Source organism: Gymnodraco acuticeps, unplaced genomic scaffold, assembly GCF_902827175.1.
Source record: "Gymnodraco acuticeps unplaced genomic scaffold, fGymAcu1.1, whole genome shotgun sequence".
Taxonomy (NCBI): Eukaryota; Metazoa; Chordata; class Actinopteri; order Perciformes; family Bathydraconidae; genus Gymnodraco; species Gymnodraco acuticeps.
Window position 1 is genome coordinate 6,512,500 of NW_022992351.1, and position 16,266 is coordinate 6,528,765.

Sequence of the window (16,266 nt, forward strand, 5' to 3'; positions counted from 1 at the left end):
TGAGTGATTACATTCACCCTGTTCTCATAACAGTGTATTATTCATCATAGGAGGATGAGATCACATCTCATCATTAATCAATACCCCCCGTTTTTACAGTTTTCACACACAACCTTCTCATAAGAGTCCCAGCTGTGATCCTCCCAGTGATCCAAACACAATGCCACCTCTAATTCAGTCTTATGACGGAATCCCTCCGCTCCCCTCCACCCGTTCTCAGACTGCGAATAAACACATCGAGACGGAGTGTCTGTCCCTGTCTGTCCCGTCCTGTATTCACTAAAAAAGGAAGGATGTAAGCTGTTTTGGCAAATAAACTCCTACATAGCTCGCCCCCTTTGTTCACAAGCTTCTAGGAGCGGGGAAGCGGCTATCAGTTGGGGGTATCTAAAACTATATTGTACAGCTCCAATCAGGGCTCTTGAATGCCTCATTTAGCCTGCAACAGTAGCTTCTGCAGAAGACGGTAAGAGGCGGAGAACAAAGCACTGAATCAGGAGGTGAGGGTGTATTGAGTAAGGGGGGAGCAGTGGAGGAATGGTACTTGAGTGTTTGTGAATGTGTTATAGGTCAGGGAGGTGACTCGCTTTTAGCACAAACAAGGCTAACCTCTGATATACTGCTTCCTCAAAGCTTCCGCTCTCTGTCTCCTCCCTCGCTCTCTGTTTTTTCTGACATTGTGTCTTTGTTTTCAATGTTTCCTTTGCTCTTTTAACACACACACACACTGTATATATGTATTATATAGATATATATATATAATTAAACTTTTAATATCTAAGAAACACCACAATCTCAATGAATTTGATCCACTTAAGAGAACATCTCTTTAACAATAACATTTGAAAATATTTGATCTCACCTGCTCCCTTTTTTGTTTTCTGCCATCTCCTCAGATGTCAGCCATGGAGAACATGACAGAGAAGCTGGAGAGCTTTGGTGCTCTGAAGCTGGACATGCCACACAATTCGCTTCAACACGCTCATCCACTGTTCAATTTCCGCTCCCCTCCACCTTCCCTCTCAGACGCCATCCTCCGCAAAGGCAAAGAGCGTTACTCCTGCAGGTAAATGCCTTGTAGTTTGGCGCATTATTCACAGTGTTTCTGTGTGTTTTTACATACATGGAAACTGCATAAAATGTTTGCAATGACAATAAAATACACTGAATACTCAACTACCCTTTCTGTCCATTCTGCCCTCCAGGTACTGTGGGAAAATCTTTCCTCGTTCGGCAAACCTCACAAGACACTTGCGGACACACACAGGGGAACAACCCTACAGGTATTCTACTCGTTGATCCTTCCGAAATGCTATTTGCCATCACAGACAATGTGTTTTCCTTTGTACTGTATGGCACCTACTCTCCAAACTTGACATCCCTTTGCTGTGCTCTGCTTTTGTTTTGTTTTTGCTTGGCTGAATCAATTTCTAGATTCATTTGACTTACTTGACCGTGATCCCAATGATTTAGAAGTAATTTTCTTAAGAAATAAGGTTAGCCTTAATGAATATTTTGTTTACCTCAGTAGGTGGATAGTAACATCTCCATTAATACTGTCCCTGCTTAATATGCCATGCTTATTTAAACCCACCTTCCCAACCTTCTGCTCTCCTTTGACAGGTGTAAATACTGTGACCGCTCATTCAGCATCTCATCCAATCTTCAACGCCACGTCCGCAACATCCATAACAAGGAGAAACCCTTCAAGTGTCACCTGTGCAACCGCTGCTTTGGTCAGCAAACCAACCTCGACCGCCATCTCAAGAAGCACGAGCATGAGAACATTCCTGGTCAGTTTTCAACATCTATTACTCAGTTTTCTCTGAGACAAGTGAGGCTGTGAGAACTGAAACATAGTTATTTAACAGGGACTTGGTATTTTGTGTTATGCTAATGGATTGAATGAATGGCTCATATTACCCATTTGGAAAATTCAAAATCTTCACTTTAACTTGTCATTGATATAAAGTAGGAAAACCACTTAATTAAAGAATTCACACTTACGTTTCCTACTGTGTTGCCAAAAAACAGCCTCCAGCGTGCCACTGAATAGAGGAACAGAGAGTTGTTGACTGAATGATTGCGCATTTGAGAATTTACATGTAGTAGTCCATGCTTCACAGTTGGGCTTTCTTAAATTGGGAATGACAACCTAATAAAAAACAAGGCAATACGCTTGGTTTCCACTTCATGCAACATATTATAACTTAGAGTGAAGCTGTACATTGCCAACAATACACAATTTCTTACTCAAATACCAAGGGATGCCAGTTTTTTTACTTGAGTGTGTTAATATCAGGCGGTTCATACCAAAGTCTCTATGGCAGGGTGCCCAGATGTTGTGTTTCTTAATGTTTCTTTGATTAGAACAGTGAACACTGATTCCAAATTCATAGTCAACTTAAATTAGGCCATTGCATCTGCCGCTTAACATATTAATCATACATCCCAAAAACATATACAAAGAAAGCATTCTTCATCTTAACACAAACACTGCTATACTTATAATTTGTTAACTACACCATCACTGTCCCGTGGTCACTGTTTACATTATCCAGTTTCAAAAAGTTTTCACCATAAGAAATGAACAACCCCAATTTTTCTTTTATAAACTATTAAAAAAATGTCAAAAATGTGTACAAATACCCTTAATTTACTTGACAATTTCATTAAATTCATATATTTTGTATGTCTAATGATCATTTTAATCACGTTCTTGTGTGTGTGTGTGTGTGTGTGTGTGTGTGTGTGGTGTGTGTGTGTGTGTGTGTGTGTGTGTGTGTGTGTGTGTGTGTGTGTGTGTGTGTGTGTGTGTGTGTGTGTGTGTGTGTGTGTGTGTGTGTGTGTGTGTGTGTGTGTGTGTGTGTGTGTGTGTGTGTGTGTGTTGTTGTTGTGCATATCCATGTGTGTTTATGTGTGTTGATGTGTATGTCTGCTCTCCTTCCCCCAACAGTGAGCCAACAGTCCGGGATGCTTTCCAACCTGGGAACCACCATCTCCTCTCCAAACTCCGAGCCAGAAAATCATGCACTTTTAGATGAAAAGGAGGACTCATACTTCTCAGAAATCCGCAACTTCATTTCCAACAGTGAGATGAACCAGGCCTCAAGCTCCACAGAAAAGAGGTAACAAGAAAACTTGCACGCACAGGCCACATTTGTATTAAGAAAAAAGTGATTACATTTGATCCATGAGGCTAACCCTCTACACCTCATGCCAAGCTCTAATTCTTACCCCAACCTCATTTTAAAACCTAACTGCAAGCCCAACTGTCAAGCAAAAATAACCGATGAAATGTCCTCACTATTAAGACATTTTTGAAACCTCTTCCCTTATTAGGAAATGTCGTCCTGACAGATATGGAAAAACAGAGACAAACATATGTTGTTAACTTAAAGCAACAGTTCATTAGTTCAGTACTTCTTTTTGTTACCCCTTTCTTTGCCTTGTACACAAATACAGCCTGCAAACACTTGGGGCACAGTGCCCTCTGGTGGGTACATTTGTATGGCATTATTGACCTGGATACTGACACTAACTTGAATTGGTTCAACTAAGTTATCTAACTGCAATTTGTATAAGCTATTGCAAATTAAATAAAACAAACAGAGCTCTACCTGCAGTTGTTTTAATAATATGCACTATTTATTTTAACTTGTGCACTTGTGAGTTGCTCTGATGTTTTTTGTGCAGACCATTGAGGGAAAAAGGTGTAGCACATAAACATAATATATTATATCTGGTATATTTGATGCATGTTGATTTATTAAAAATACAAATATTCTAGTTCACCTTTAAAACTTGCTTATAATAATTGTTTTCAATATTTTTCAAATTTCAGCCATGTATAAAGTTTTGCTAGAGCTGTTTATTGGGAAGAATTTAAATTCATATCTACAGTCATACAATGACGTTGGTAAATGAATCTACGTACCAGTAACTGGCAGGAGTGATCATCCTGTGTGTGCTTTGTTGCACTTTTAAAACCTTAACTTGTAAAGTGATTACAATGGTTGTTGGATCTTTAATATAAACAGCCACCCTGTCCAGTAGAAGAAGAGTTTAGCACACTGTGTTCAGTCCTAAAATACTGTCTTAGTTTCTCAGATGGTGGGAAGTTTCAGGCCAGATGACTGGAAAGAAAGAATATTGCCCATATTCTTGACTCAATAAACTCTCTGTCCTGCTCTAGTTCTCAATGTGAATTCCTTTCTGGTAGTCTCACTTTCTGTCTGTCTCTTCCTCCACCCCCCTCTCTCTTGTCAACATGCATTATGGCCAGCAGACCCAGTGGCAACTAAGCCCCTCTGCCATCTGGGATCAATACTGATCCCTTGTGTCATCCACAACAAGCTGGTCTGACATTTTAATATCTGTAATTCAGACTAAGTATAATGCTTTCTGTCCTCCCACCAGACAGCCTGCTGTTTAGTTTCCCCTTTGAGTGACTGAAGTCAAACATGTTCATGGATGACTATCTGTAATCGCTCTTAACCGCCCACGCAGAATAGTTTCTCTCGTTTGTCAGCATCATAGCCAGTCAAAATAAAAGTGCTGGCTCTTGTTTCTCACATGAAAACTTTGCCCGACCGGTTTACATAATGAGGAGATGCTGAGGCAGCACTTCTGCTCTGAGGGTAGGATGTTTCAAACAAACAAGTTAGGGGGTTTAGAAGAAAAACATTTCCAGCATTGCAGTGTTGCAGTTCTTAGGAGTATCTGTCTCCTCTGGACCGTATTCCAGGTCATAATTAGGGCTTGAATGAGGACCCAGGCCATGGCTGGAGCTCTATGGTTTGGATAAAACTACAGTTGGAGCTGGTTCCCTGTCTGGGACTGGGCTATAACGACTGGCAGTCTGGACCCTGAGGGGGACTCAGGTTGAGGCATTTATTTAGGAGATCCACTGATGATGGAGCTCTTCCCCCATCCACCCGCTATATCCATACCCCCAGCCAGCTAACACAAACACCCAACTGACGTGTTTAGACTGAATGACAAAACCCAGGGCCCCCTATATCAGAGCTACGCTTCTTTCTGCGTACACAGCATGGGCTTTTCCACCGCCAACCAGCTCCACAATTTGATTATGGTGATATTTAATCTAGATTGAAAGTGGAGAACTTTTTTGCCCCCCCCCCCAAAGTCCCCCTACCCAAATGTACCCACCCACTGTGTGTGACCCAATCCTGTCCCTATGCACCCCTTCCCAAAGGTAATCCTGTCCGAGTTGATAAATGTCCACTGTGTGGCAAAAAGTGGAAGGGGTAAATTTGCCTTCCCAGAGGAAATGATATCATGAGCCATGACATTGTGGTCTGGGGGTGAGGAAGGGGGAGGTTGGAGTGCTGGCTGGAAAATGTACAGATGGCAGGTCATAATGGTGGTGTGCTGATAGCCTGTTTGCAGATCAACCATCGTCTTCCCTCAGTCACACAGAGTATGTTCCACCATTAAAGGGTGCAGAGGAGCCGGTCTGAGGCGGGCCCTCTCATGCTCTGTTTCTGAGGAGCGGGCCAATTAATCATGTGTGGGCCGTTTGAAAAGCGCTCCGGGCAGACTGTCGGCACCAACACTGTGTGTGTGGAGTTGGACTGCGCCTGCTGTCAACACATTATTTATGTTTGCTCTCTGCTTGTGATGAGTCGTGTTTTTTAGATAGTCAGGAAATGGTTCCAGTCATCCAGCTCTAGACAGGACAGACAAACTAAAAAAAAAAACATTTCTAAAAGAAGAAAACACATTTAAAACATGCATTAGCACCAGAGATATGCTTCCTTTTTTAGTTCTTCTATGCATCTTTCTTTTAAAACTACACTACCCATGATTCAGATTTATAGTGTATTTTTCCTTTGACTCTCCCTGATTGGCTGGGTAGACTGCTCACATTCGTATCTATTTTTATTAAGAAGCTTGGGGAGCTGTGTAAGTTGCTTTTTTTGGACTCGGACAAAATGTACGTTCTTTTACATTTTTAGCAATGTTTTAGATTTTCTTTCCACAAGGGACAAGGACTGTCGCAGACCAGATACACATAACTTCACATGAGCTCTTAATGACTGTTTATTATTCTAAAAGTCACTTATACGGAAGCTTATAAGAAACAGTTGCCAATAACACTCACACGTCCTCTCTACTTTGACCTTTGACCCCTCTGCAGATCAGACCAAGCCGAGGAGGAACGCCCACCCAGCCACAGTTTGTCCAACTCCAAGCTAGGGCTCCAGGGGCTGGAGGAGGAGGACGAGGAAGTGGAGGGCGATGATGAGGAAGAGGAGGAAGGCAGCCTGACAGAGAAGTCTCACGACGAAGCGCCTGAGTCCCCATCTCCTGTCACAACAGGAGTGTATGAGGAAGACGAGGAGGAGGAAGAGACGGAGGCAGCTCCGTTAGCTATGAGCTATGAACACACTCGCAGGTATTCATTTTGTTGAAAACCACATAAGTTGGTTTAGCACTTAACAAACCTTTTAACAGAAACCGCCCATTATACCTTCTTTTGATTGTAGTTAATGCCAATACTACAGACTTAAAACATTAATGTATAGATTCCCTTAAACAAAGCTAGAAAAAGACTGTTCCAGTTTTAGCTCCTACTCTTCTCTTCTTTACCTTCTCCTAGTTTGTTTCCTCTACCTGTCTTTATATTAATCGTACCTCTTCTTTTCTCTTCTTTCACCTTAACTTCCTCCTTCCATTTTTCTTCCCCCATCCATCGCATTAACACTCCATCAATCTATTTACGTCCATCCATTTACCCGTCCACCCATCCATCTCCCGACCCATCTATACTTCCCTATTTCTGCCGTCCATCCACCCCTCGGTGTGCAGGTGTATAGACGAGGGCTCTCTCTTGGACCTCGAGGGTCTCCCCAGCTTTCCCAAGAGCCTGGAGGGGTTACGTAAAGCAGCCAGTGACGAGCAACCCTTTGATGTTAAAGACATATTTAACACTTCACTAGAGTCGGAGGCATTGAAAGAGACATTGTACAGGCAGGCTAAAACCCAGGTATGTGACTGGCTTTTGAATGTGGAAAGAGGGATGGACAGAAAAACATCTTGTCCTAAATAGAAATGAGGAAGGAAAAAATGCCTCATGAGGCTTTAGAGATAAGATGGACTCTTTTAGGTTTTCAGATTCTTAAAAAATGAAAAAAATGTATTTATTTAAGAATGGCTATAACTGTAGCTGGATTAAATTGCCTCTTGTCCCGCCCCCTCACCACTTTTCCTCTCACCTAACCTACTAACATTTTATCTGTAAACTGCTTTTATCTTTTCTGTGATCTTCAGTTTTATAACAGTCTAATGACTGCTTCTACAAAGAAGTCCAATAATGCAAGACTAATTACCAATAAACATCACCAATAAATGATGGCGCTCTGAAATAAGACCTAAATTAGACCTGCTTTACCAGGGTAAATGCGGGAATCCTGAAACTAAATTGAATAGCTTTTTTAAGTCTTTTTAAGACCTTTTCCATACATTTTAAAATCTCATCGCCATTTTGTGTTTCCGGAAATATGTCACACTATATTAGGTCATTTGAAAAGTCATTTTCAAATATGCCAGTAAAAGTATTTTCAAAAAAACATTTTATTGTCTGATATTCCAATGTCAAAACATACTGTATGGATTAGCACCATGCAAATGTCACAAAAAGCCATAGTATGGTATTCAATGTATAACTAATGTAATGTCCTAGCACAGTAGGTCATACAAATATCAGTGTGGGGAAAAAACCATTGAGAAAAGATAATTATTTCTTAAGATGTGTTTGAAAATGTTGAGTTTCCTCCAATTAAAATCCACTTTTCTTCTCATGCAGGCTTATGCAATGATGCTGTCCCTCTCGGAGAACAACCCTTTGCACGCGCCCTCCCAGAACTCTCTGGATGCTTGGCTGAGCTTGGGAGGTGGACCGTCTGAGACGAGCAGCTTTCACCCGCTCAACCACATATAGACCAGAGAGAGTGAGCGAGACGAAGTGGGAGATTGAGTAGGAGGAACGTTAGTTTCACAAATGGATGGAAACAAAAGACTGAGTGAACATGAGTAGTAGAAACGTGGACGCCGGAGAAGAATTCAGTGTCACAAACATTTAAGATAGAAAGAATATGTTTGTGAGCATATGTGTGTTCATTTGCGAGTGTGTGTGTGTGTGTGTGTGTGTGTGTGTGTGTGTGTGTGTGTGTGTGTGTGTGTGTGTGTGTGTGTGTGTGTGTGTGTGTGTGTGTGTACGTGTGTGTGTGTGTGTGTACGTGTGTGTGTGTGTGTGTGTGTGTGTGTGTGTGTGTGTGTGTGTGTGTGTGTGTGTGTGTGTGTGTGTGTGTGTGTGTGTGTGTGTGTGTGTGTGTGTGTGTGTGTGTGTGTGTGTGTGTGTGTATGAGTTAGAGAAAAGGAGGCAGAGATCGTCCCTGGATGAGGCGTCTCGCAAGACTCTGTCAAAAAGAAAGCACTGCTAAGCTCCTGTTGATGTGAAGGACATGTTGAATGCTTCTCAACAGCATTGAAACTCTGCATTACTCTGATCCTCCCCAAGTCCACAAGGCTCACTCCAGCACCACAGAGACCCTGTGTAAGGCTCTCTTAAAAACACTTAATGACTAGTACGTCTCTAAAGTCTGTGTACACCTCCTTCTACAAGCACTGCAGCATCAGCACTGCGTTAGCACTGCATGTCCACATGGTGGTGCTGTTTCACCAGGAACATAGTGGACGCGTGCACTATTGTCTCCAGGTTTCCCGCACCAATCACGTGCGACTCATTAACTGATCTTGTTTCAGTTTTAACCGCAGAATCAACAATAGCACCGCACTAAATGTTACTTGAGGAAATTTCAGTTCCAGTAGACTGTTGATTTTTGATGATTACATGGAGAATGACGTTCAATGTTGAAATGTGCAAAGCAACTGGTGATTTTGATGAGCTATCTGGGACATTAGCCATTGTAATTGGTTACCCAATTTGATCATACTGAAAATGAATTTAAATCATACTCAAAAAATGAGGAAAGTCTTTCTCTGCTTGTTTATTTCATCATCATTTGTTAATTTTATTCACTTTCTCTCCTCTTAGATACCACAGTATTGTTTTGTTGTAGGCACCACAGTGCGAAATTGTTAATATAATTATTTTAGAGAAGGACCAAAATTGTATGATATTGTCATATGATGTACAAAATAACCTAGATGTTCATAGCAAGAGTGGTATGTGCCAAATAACCCATAGAAAATGTTTTGTTCTCTGACAATCATTTAATTTCCAAGGGGCTTGCATTTGCTGTCATCGTTCTTTTTTGTTTTCTTATTACGCTCTTATATGTTTGATTTCAGAAGTGTGTGTATGTATTTATTTTTGGTTGTTTTGTCATGACTGGAGGAGTGAAAATGAAGATGTCATTTTATCCCTCTTCTCTTGATACTGAAGGAATGAACGCCTATCAGAACCTGAGGGAGATTCTGAATCGCTGGTTTTGATGCGTTAGTGTGCCAAAATTTGAAAGAACCCATGAAATTAATTGTTTTTATTTATAGTGAAAGATAGCTGTAGTTAGCTCAGATACTATTTGGCAATGTAACGTCCTGCAGTGTTTAGTTTGTTCATGTTACAATTCAACCATTTACCCAGTATGCTGAGTGTGTCCTTGAATTGGGTGGAGTATTATAGAAGGAGACTTGGACACCTTTCACTATGAATGTCAGAGAAGGGCATTACTTTGTCACATTATGGAATCTGACTAGTTTCTAACACGTCAAGCTCCCTCTGGTTTTTTATTTTGAACATGCAGGGTAAAAAAACATTATTCGTTTTTTATTTGTTTTCCTATATTATATGGTCTAAAAGTCTAAACACAAAGTCTGCATGAACATCTGGTCTTCGCTGCATTGGAGCAACATAATCGCCTATCATGCAAGAATGAAGGCAAGGACTCATGAAACCAACAACACTAAACAACCGGTGGTTTTAAAATGTACATAATTATGTCAGTATGTCTTTCCAACACATGCAAAACGGGACAGGAAAAACATAAACACTTGATCATGATTTGGACTAATTATTCCCTGTTTTCTGAGATCATAGTAAAAACTCATTCCATGTTGTCCACTAGGTAGCTGTGTCATGGAGGGCATGAGTCATTTTACTGTAGATAACTGTAGATAGCTGCCGGAGCAAGGGGGTGGTCATTGTCAATTGTTGTTGCCTTGGTCCTCCCTGCGTGCTGGGACTCTCACAACTAGGCCTGATGCTGTTTTTTCAAAGTCGTACTTAAACCATGTGGGTCCAAGCCATAATCTGATCAGGCTTAGGTCTCTAGAAAACATAGAACACAAAAACATTTTCAGACTGGTTTCATTTTCAGCATAGATGAGCAACCTAAATGGATAGATAGAACAATTGAAACAGAAGCACTGTAATTTGTATTCACGCCAGCAGGTGGTAGTGTGATGCTGGGACTGCTGCATCATCTCATTTTTCTAAAGACAAAAGTCTTTTTTTTTATTATACTGAATGAGATTTAATTCATGGTAAACACAATGTTTTCACAAGTTGTGGTTATAAAACATAAAGGCTTCGGTTGCTATGTTTTAAGGTTGACTATATGTAGTAACTCATGTCATGGACTACTGTAATAAGTATGCGCTGTGTAAAGCTAAGTAATTGAAGGCATTGAAGTATTCAATTTTGTCAACTTCAGAAAGTATTCTGGCAGATGGTCGCTGAAAATGGTTTCAGCATAATAGAACATGGTTGCTGTTCCCCCCCCCTCCCCTCCCTCCCCCACTGTTACAGGAGAAAGTAAAAATATACTTACTGTTTCTTTTTAACTGTATAGTATTTTAAAGAATGAAAAAACAATGGTGCATTTGTCTGAAGAAAAAAATCATTGAAAAATATGGGTTTAAATGGATGGTGCTTGTTTTGTTTGAATCTGAGTTGTATATCGCCTCTGTTATGTTTATTGAAAACAAACAACAAACAAAAAAAATATATTGTGCATGACGTGTTTAGCAGTCATAATGATGTCCATTTGTGAAATGTGTATCAAATCAAAAAATGATAAAAAATAAAATAAAAAAATTAATCCGTAGATGCACTTATTGTACATGTGGTTAGATTGGTAGATTTGACTTCAAGTTCTTGACTGCCTTACAGATGTTTGGGCAGGTGGCTCTGAAAGACATTAGAAAAGACTTGGGGGAGAAGACATAATGAAAACAATAAAGGATTGTAGAATAATATTGAACAATTCTGAAAAATTGCAGTTCTTTTGATGCTTGTGATTATTGAAGATGTACTTTAGAGAAATGTCATTGAAAAGATATGACTCTGATGTTAATTCTGTAGAATAGCAATGTATACCAAATGTAATCTTTCCAATGCTATGAAGAATTTATACATGAAATTGATATGCAATAAAACCTGTGTGCTTTTTAAATGACACGTCTAGTAGTGTGTATCTATGAGTTGTCGGTCTCTGTCAGGAATGAGTTAGAGAAAACTTCTGTGTATCTATTGATACCATAGCATGTGTCGCAGGATTTATATTGTCATTAATGTTAGTAGTGTAAGCTAAAGTTAACGATCTGAGTAAACACATAGGCTGTTTAAAGTCATAGTATAGTATATCCAAAATATCAAATAAAATGAAATAGTATAGTATGTCGAAAATATCACAAAAAACATTCATAGTATATTAACGGAAATCCCAGATAAAAGCGACACAGTGATCAGCTCTGCTGCTTGTGCTGTGAAAAAGTATTTCACCATCACTGTCTTCATCAAGCATTGACCATGGAACATTTAGATAGTACGTGAGGTAAAACATTTATAATAATTGTCCTTAGCAGTACAGAATAATAAATAAAATATATTATATATACATCATTTATTTTTAGTTTTGAGGTTGCGACACACTGGTAAGAATTAACCTGAGCCAAAAATAATCTCAACACAATACCTTCAAGCTCTTGCTTTAGCCTCTCCACCTCAGTCTTCCGGTTCTTCTTCCCCTCAGTCTTTTTTGTTTTAACAATTAGTTGATTGTCATGAAATGTGGTAAAGACCTCTCGATCTCTTAACACAGCAGGTCAAAATTGTAGTTAGACCAATGGTTTGGCTTATGCCTAAAACTACAGATGCTCCTATCAGCCTCAACTGAATGTTGAGGTAGTGTTGATTAGCATATGTTAGCACGCTTACATTCTAAATTAGTTTTGTTTGTGTGGTTTGTTTGTTTTTCTCCTTCCTACATGAACTGAACTCTGTAGATTGAATAGAAGAGGAGTGAACACAACAGACGAACAGTATCATTATTTGCAAGTAATACTGCAAAATGGTATAGTGAAACGACTATATGTAAAGACCTCCTGTAACAACGCAACGGTTCCTATGTCTTCCCTTCCCACCTTACACATACAGTACCTTCATTCTCTCTCTGAAGGTGCCTCATCTCCACCCTCTTGGCTGACAAGGAGGCGCTCATCTCTCTCAGCACAGCGTGGATGTCTTGATGACAGGTCTGTTGGTGCTCAGACACATTTGTCGGTTCTCCTCCCTGGGATTCAGCATGATGTGGAACAATGTCATTGTCAGACTGAAGCTGAGCCGTAGAGAGAGAGCAGATCAGCAGCAACAGAGGAAAACACATGGCATCTCCATTCTCAAAGTGGCAGTCTGTGCAGATCTACTTTAGAGTTGCTGTGGTAACCCCAGCTTTATATAGTGTCTTTTCCTGATCAATCATTACTGAAAATATTGACCATAAACATGTGGAAAAAATACCTTTGAGCATGTTCTCAGGAAAACAACAGTAAAAACATAGCAGACAAACGTAAATGATCTGCAAGTGCAGTGCCTGTATGATGGAGTTAAGCTCATACATAATAATCAGTTTACCAACATTCAAAAAGTATATTTAGTGTTCCTACACCTTCTTAGAAATCTAATTCTAGGACATTTCAAGGATTTACCAGAGCATATTACCTCAAATTCAAGGATCCAACACAGCCTCATAAATGTACAAAAATGTCCTTCTGGTAACATATTGGAGCATCTTGTAAACATCTTTGAAAACACAGCACTCAACAGTCAACAAGCTTTTACTTTCGACTTATTGATGAAACGCAATTCTTGATTCTTGATGATGGTGTGTGTGTGTGTGTGTTTCAATTACAATTTAAAAACTACAATATGAATAGACAAACATTAAAATCACCTCGTGGCAGTTAACAGTGTCAGTAAAAACAAGTCAATGTAAACAACATAATTATCATCTGTACTTGTTTAAACATGAATGACATAGTAAGATAAAGTGATCTCACTGAGCTCTTGAATGGCTGGACAGAGGAATCACATCAACGGAAAGCCTCGCTAGTGGCCACGACCTTGGCTGGACAACCTGGAATTCACTTAATAGACTGCGTGTGGAACAGGGGAGGTGCAAAGCACTGATGAAAGTGTGGAACTACACCACAGAAGACACGTGCAGCTGTGGATCAGTGCAGACAATGTCCCACCTACTGGAATGTGCCGATGCCCCCCGGTGCAGTCCAGAAGACCTGGCAGAACCTACCCCATCAGCTGTGGCCTGTGCCCGATACTGGCAGAACGACATCTGAGATTTCTACGGACTCGAAGAAGACTGAGGTTGTTTATTGTCTGAGATAAACAAATACTTATCAGAAACCAAAGGTAGATGATTATCAAATGCATGTCATTTTAGCAATATAGAAATATGTTCTCATTGCTTCCTCAATAAATCCAGAAGGGTAAGTTTAAAGGTTAGCTATCTTAACTTTAAAAAGCAAAAACGTTCATAAATATTCATATAAAATAAAATATGGGACAAAATCCCCCCCAAAAGAGATGTGCACTTCATGTGTAGTAATACAACTTATTTTGAGTAGATGTAGTTTTCAATTAATATATGCTTATTTTAATTGAATAATTTTCGTATAATATACAAAAATATTTTAGAATTGTTAAAAAAAGAGGTGTGTCCTACTGATCCAGTCCAAACAGAAAGTGCTGCATTGATTTGGAGGCTTTGGGTAACATGACCACTTAGTACTTTGAGCAACGTATCAGGAAAACAACAATAAAAACACAGCACACAAACAATTTAATTACTAGTACCTATATGCTGGAGTTTAGGTCCCACATCTTTTAATAATTAGTTTATCACATTGTTAAAACACGTATTCACTGATCACTTGCCTTCCTAATAATAATAATAATAATAATTCAATGACTTTTCAAGGACTTTACAGGCCATATTCCCTCAAATTCAAGGACCCAACACAGTATAGTTTGAGACACTGATCAGAGTAAATTACTGTTGTGAAAGGAGCAGGCTTTACAGAAGCTCAGAGACAAAGAAAGAGAAAGAGTTACAGTGATGGCAGATTGTCTCTTGCTTTAACACAGCAAAACAATATGGAGGTTGAGCGACAGAGACATAGACTTGAAGAACAAATTAAATAGCTGAAATGTTCAACAATGTACAATATATATATATATATATATATATATATATAAACTCAAACACATGTAATTGATAATGTGCATTTTCAATAACTCTAAAGGCCAAAAATGGTTTATTATAACATCTACAATGAATGGTGTGCATTAGTGTGAAGGAAATAATTTGGTATTATTTTAGTATTCTTTATAAAACAATAAAAATATAATGTGGGTGATCAAATATTAAAAATAATTCTTTATTAAAATCACTTCATGGCTGGTCAGTGAACAGTGGTCAGTGAAAATAGGTCAATGTCAACAAAATAATTATCATCCACTTTGCTTATGGAACATTTAGTTGTTTTATTTAAAGAAACATCCGCTTATATATTTCAGTTTGCTAAAACAGGGTTTTTTCCTTGTTTAGGATAAAGTATCATAAATCATGTTCACTACAAATTGTCAGAACCATGATCTTTTCCACAATACTTTGAAGTTGTTGCTTCAGCTTGTCCACCTCAGTCTGCTGTGACTCCAGGTTTGTAAGTTTAGCTGTTTGTGCTTGAACAAAATGTAAAACATTACAACAGTCACATGAAACATGCATTTCTCATGGTTTTTTTAGTCTGTGAATTTGATAGTGTATTTGTCATTGCTCATTAGACATGATCAGGGCTGCATCTTGACACATTACATTGAAGCTCTTGTTTTAGTCTCTCCGCCTCAATCTTCTGCTCCTCCAGCTCAGTCTTCTGTAAATCCAGTTCTTTCAGCTTACTGGTTTGAGCTTGATGAAATAACCAATGCACGTGTATTGTTATTTATTGAACCATCCATTTTATTCCTGCAATACCTTTGTGTATTTCAGTTAATTGTTTAGTTCCTATTTTAGCCGTGTTAACAACATGACTCTGGATACAACAATGTGCATTATTCAGTTGCTTCAGACATTGTGATTTTACTGCCACCAGAAAGACATTTTGAGTGACAAACTGGGTTTCATTGGGCATGTTGGACACATCAAGTCAACATTGTAGTAAGTCCAATAGCTTGGTTTATAACTCAACTACAGATGGTCCCATCAGCCTCAGCTGTATGTTGCTGGGATGTTGATTAGCATAGCAGCATGCTAACATGCCAAACTTGTCTTTTGATAACCTCCTTCCTTTAGAAATGAATTTTGTGACATAATAAAACAATCAGTGGGATTATCGAACATGTTCTTTGCAACATCAGATTATTGCTGTTGTTAAAAAAAAAGAAGATGAACAAGCATAGGCTATAACAATAGTTGTTCAGACTGAAAGTTGTTACATCTGTAAATGCATGTTTTCTTACGCAACTTTGAGAAAAAGGCAACATGAGGTTCCCTGAAAACTTTAACGACTGTTGTAATCTCTATATTTAGCAAACAGAAGAAGAGTGCAGAGAGCTAAAACAGTATTATTATCTGCAAGTAATACTGTAAACTGGTATAGTGAAAGAACCTTATACAAGAACGGTTCCCATATGTCTTCCCTCCCCACCTTACACACCTTCATTCTCTCTCTAAAGGTGCCTCATCTCCACCCTCTGTTCAGCCAAGGAGGCACTCATCTCTCTCAGCACAGCGTGGATGTCTTGATGACAGGTCTGTTGGTGCTCAGACACATTTGTTGGTTCTCCTCCAGGATTCAGCATGATGTGGAACAATGTCATTGTCATACTGAAGCTGAGCCGTAGAGAGAGAGCAGATCAGCAGCAACAGAGGAACACACAGTCTAACAGCCAATCCTAAAACTAACTTCATGATTGAG

General features: G+C 39.3%; 1 protein-coding gene across 10 annotated transcripts in view; it reads left to right on the forward strand.

Annotated features, from left to right (window-relative positions):
* prdm16 (PR domain containing 16) overlaps positions 1 to 8,256 on the forward strand; it is a 170,144-nt gene extending 161,888 nt beyond the window's left edge. For 9 of the 10 annotated variants that reach the window (XM_034209521.1, XM_034209518.1, XM_034209520.1 and 6 more), the window contains 7 exons: positions 897 to 1,066; positions 1,206 to 1,283; positions 1,624 to 1,793; positions 2,957 to 3,128; positions 6,164 to 6,421; positions 6,835 to 7,012; positions 7,832 to 8,256. In XM_034209521.1, coding sequence (XP_034065412.1) covers positions 897 to 1,066; positions 1,206 to 1,283; positions 1,624 to 1,793; positions 2,957 to 3,128; positions 6,164 to 6,421; positions 6,835 to 7,012; positions 7,832 to 7,966 — 1,161 coding nt within the window. In that variant the 3' untranslated portion in view covers positions 7,967 to 8,256. The remainder of the gene's footprint in view (positions 1 to 896; positions 1,067 to 1,205; positions 1,284 to 1,623; positions 1,794 to 2,956; positions 3,129 to 6,163; positions 6,422 to 6,834; positions 7,013 to 7,831) is intronic. The other variant, XM_034209524.1, reaches the window with a different exon arrangement.
* The last annotated feature ends 8,010 nt before the right edge of the window (positions 8,257 to 16,266 follow it).